This window comes from Rhipicephalus microplus, chromosome 3 (assembly GCF_043290135.1).
Source record: "Rhipicephalus microplus isolate Deutch F79 chromosome 3, USDA_Rmic, whole genome shotgun sequence".
Classification (NCBI taxonomy): Eukaryota; Metazoa; Arthropoda; class Arachnida; order Ixodida; family Ixodidae; genus Rhipicephalus; species Rhipicephalus microplus.
In genome coordinates this window covers 87,674,914-87,677,972 of record NC_134702.1, presented here as the reverse complement: position 1 = coordinate 87,677,972, position 3,059 = coordinate 87,674,914, and the positions used below count along the sequence as shown (strand labels likewise).

At 44.1% G+C, this 3,059-nt stretch overlaps 1 protein-coding gene across 1 annotated transcript; it reads right to left on the bottom strand.

The window, feature by feature from the left end:
- Positions 1 to 414: 414 nt before the first annotated feature.
- Positions 415 to 1,898, bottom strand: LOC119172665 (uncharacterized). Its single transcript, XM_037423820.2, has 3 exons — positions 1,878 to 1,898; positions 638 to 1,166; positions 415 to 516 (listed from the first exon to the last, which is right to left on the bottom strand). Coding segments are annotated over exons 1-3 (534 nt in total). The 5' UTR covers positions 1,881 to 1,898; the 3' UTR covers positions 415 to 514.
- Between the last annotated feature and the right edge of the window lie 1,161 nt (positions 1,899 to 3,059).

Sequence of the window (3,059 nt, the reverse complement as noted above, 5' to 3'; positions counted from 1 at the left end):
CCGGTCAATCGCAAAAAGTGTAGTAGCGCTTTCAGGGCCCTCTTCTGTGAAGTCGCATCCTGACGATACTGCAGAATTCCCTGCTCCGACAGTGGTTGATCATCTAATTTGTTGAGTTTTTTTTTTCTCTATCTAACCCCTCTTTCTTGCCCTTACTTCCCCGCCCCCAGCGCTAGGTAGCAAACCAGATGCCAATATCTGGTTAACCTCCCGGCCTTTGCTTTCTCACTCTCTCTCTTGACGAAAGTAGATAGAGCTTCATGGTCCGACAGTTTTCATGGCACGGAATAAAATGCTGTTTCTAATCGTCACCGTGGAGTTGTGTTGTGATCCTCAGTGTGTTTGCGACCGCGTAAGTACGTATCGATAGAAAAACCATAATTCAAATAATCCGTACCGAGTAATTTTATTGCGGTCAATGTGACAGTCATTTGTTTTCCCAGAAGCAAACGAGGACAATCTTATTCCTCACATGTGGCATGCTTCAGGAAACCTCTTGTACCCGATGAAGAGTTTCTGTAAAAAGATAAACGGAAAGTATATCTGTGAGCTATGAACAGCTTTAATTACTGTCGTCTGAAAAAAATGTTTCCGTAAAAACAAAGTGCGAGCAAACGCCAAAGAAAGTTTCCCTTACACTTCTTGTGAAGAAGAGCACCATAGTGGAACGGAGTGCCAAGGCCATAGCCGAGAAGACCATGACCGAAGCCGTAGTAGCCAACACCGTAGCCTAACGTGCCGACACCGTATCCGTATACTGGGGCAGCGTGGTATGCGGCGTGGGCAACCGTAGCAACTGGAGCGTGATGGACGGTGGTGGTGGCCACAGCTGGTGCGGCGTGGACGGAAGCTACAGCAGGGGCAGCTGCGTAGGTGGCGACTGGCGCATGAGCAACGGCAGAAATAGCTGGGGCGTGGTAGGTTGTCGCAACCTTCGACACAGCGGGAGCAGTGGCAATCACTGGAGCAGCTGCGTAGCTCGCGATGGCAGGAGTGGCAAGCGCGGTGGCAACTGGAGCACGAGCAACGGTTGTGACAGCTGGAGCGGCGTGGTAAGTAGTTATAGCTGGGGCAGCAGCTACGCCAAGGCCGTACGTGTAGCCAGCAGTGCCGACAAAGCCAGCAAAAACGCTGGTGGCCAAAGCCAGCACGATTAAAACACGGATCTGAAATTAAAGTGGATGGCGGAAAATCAGGCACTGGAAGGTTCAGTGAAAAATCACTAAGGTTGTCCCTTTAACGGTGGGTAGTTTTACAACAAACTCAATTCTGGCACATTGATATGTATAGCTTTTAGCGGTGGATTTGTTCTCGTTGCTACAAAACATTGTTGCAGAACGCTATGCTATTCTAATTGTTTCTTGGCCTGATTGGTCTCTTATTTTCCTAGTTCTATATGAACAAATAAAGCTTTGTAAATTACCCTTCTGGCTGAAAGAAGTGCTTAAATATAGTCAAAAAATGAATTGCTGACTTTGCGTAGGTACAGAGATGAATACAGAGTAGCATTATTAGTGATGACACAAATTATTTTTATTTCGGCGAGTTCGTGCTGTTTTAATAGCGTGAGGTAGAAAGACCTCTTGGCCTGATTTGAGCATACGGCACATGTTTTAAATATTGGCTCCTAAAAAATATGGTGCTTCTAGGCAGGCTGTAATATACAGTACCAATACTACGTTTGTGCGCAAACAGCATGGTTTTGAATTGCGGGGTCATTTCGGGCCTCAGTAGCAGTGGGTTTTGTCTATATGGCACAGAGAGTAACGAATTGTAAGGCAGAAAAACTAAGCATTTTGACAAAGTCACTCGTAGTGAGGTGCTTGATAAAGGACTAAAAATGCATCCTGTTGGTTAAATAAGCTGCACTTACTCACCATTGTGATTTTCAGGCTGCTTCTGCGCGAACTGCTGGCCTACTTGAGGCTTTTGGCTTCTTATATATGGACTTACAAGCTCATAAATTGTTGTACAGCCATGTGCTGTAGAGACGAGGGAGATGCTTTCCAACAACTGACGTCGTAACGAGGATTATTCGTTATTTCAAGCGTAGCCATACACCAAAAGGTTTGTACGAGTAAAGAATAGTAATGAGTGGTAACAGAAGCGTGCCCGGTAGTGCTGATGTTTTGCCCCACGTCGTACAGCCCACGAGTAACGATATAATGCGACGACAAGGTTATAGCGCTGTACTGAACGCATTTGCATTCAATGGTTATCAGTATTAAAGAGCAGATTTCATTTATATGAGGTTCAAGTGCTGAAGTCCACTAACCCAAATGACCATACTTCACACAGAAACGATACGAGCTTAGGACACCGGTTATCATTAGAATCAGTAAATATTTGGCGTAAATGAGCAGGAGATCTCTATAAATTTTCTCCGCTTACTGAACAAAATTGTTACAAAATAAGTGCATAGTTAAACGTTCGTTGCACTTTAATTAGAACTTACGCACACCGAATTACTTCAACCGTTACCCCTTTGTAGGAACCAAGTGTCTTACGTGTATTCCAAGTACTGGAAGTAAGCGTTGTTAACCAATATAACCAAAAGATTATAAGTCAGAGGAAAAATTTTCAGGCTTAAGAGCACCAGAAATGTTGATAACGCGCCCACACACGAGCAATTCCTCTCGTGTCAAAAAATCGCGAATAGTCGCTTTTCATTGAAAATCATGTGTACTTATTCTTTCTCTTTGTACTGGATTTTGCAGTTGCTTTGCTACTTTGAAGAGGTATAATTCCTGCTGTTAAATTGGTGACGCAGCGCACTGAATAAATTATCTCTATAAAATTGTCAGCTGCTATTTCACGGCCAATTGAAGACAGCCTGTGCCACACATACCACGTGGTGTGCAGACCAGCGTGTGAAGTCAAAATATATTCCAGACATTATTGTCATAGGGCCTCCGTGTATAGCGACTAGAATATTCTACGCATTGTACTAGGTGTAAACGGAAAGACATGAACGGGCACTGCTGAAGAACGCACCGCTATTGTATTAAATGTCACCCAGCCATTCTTTAGAGACGCTTTTTAAATATTGCAGCTTAATA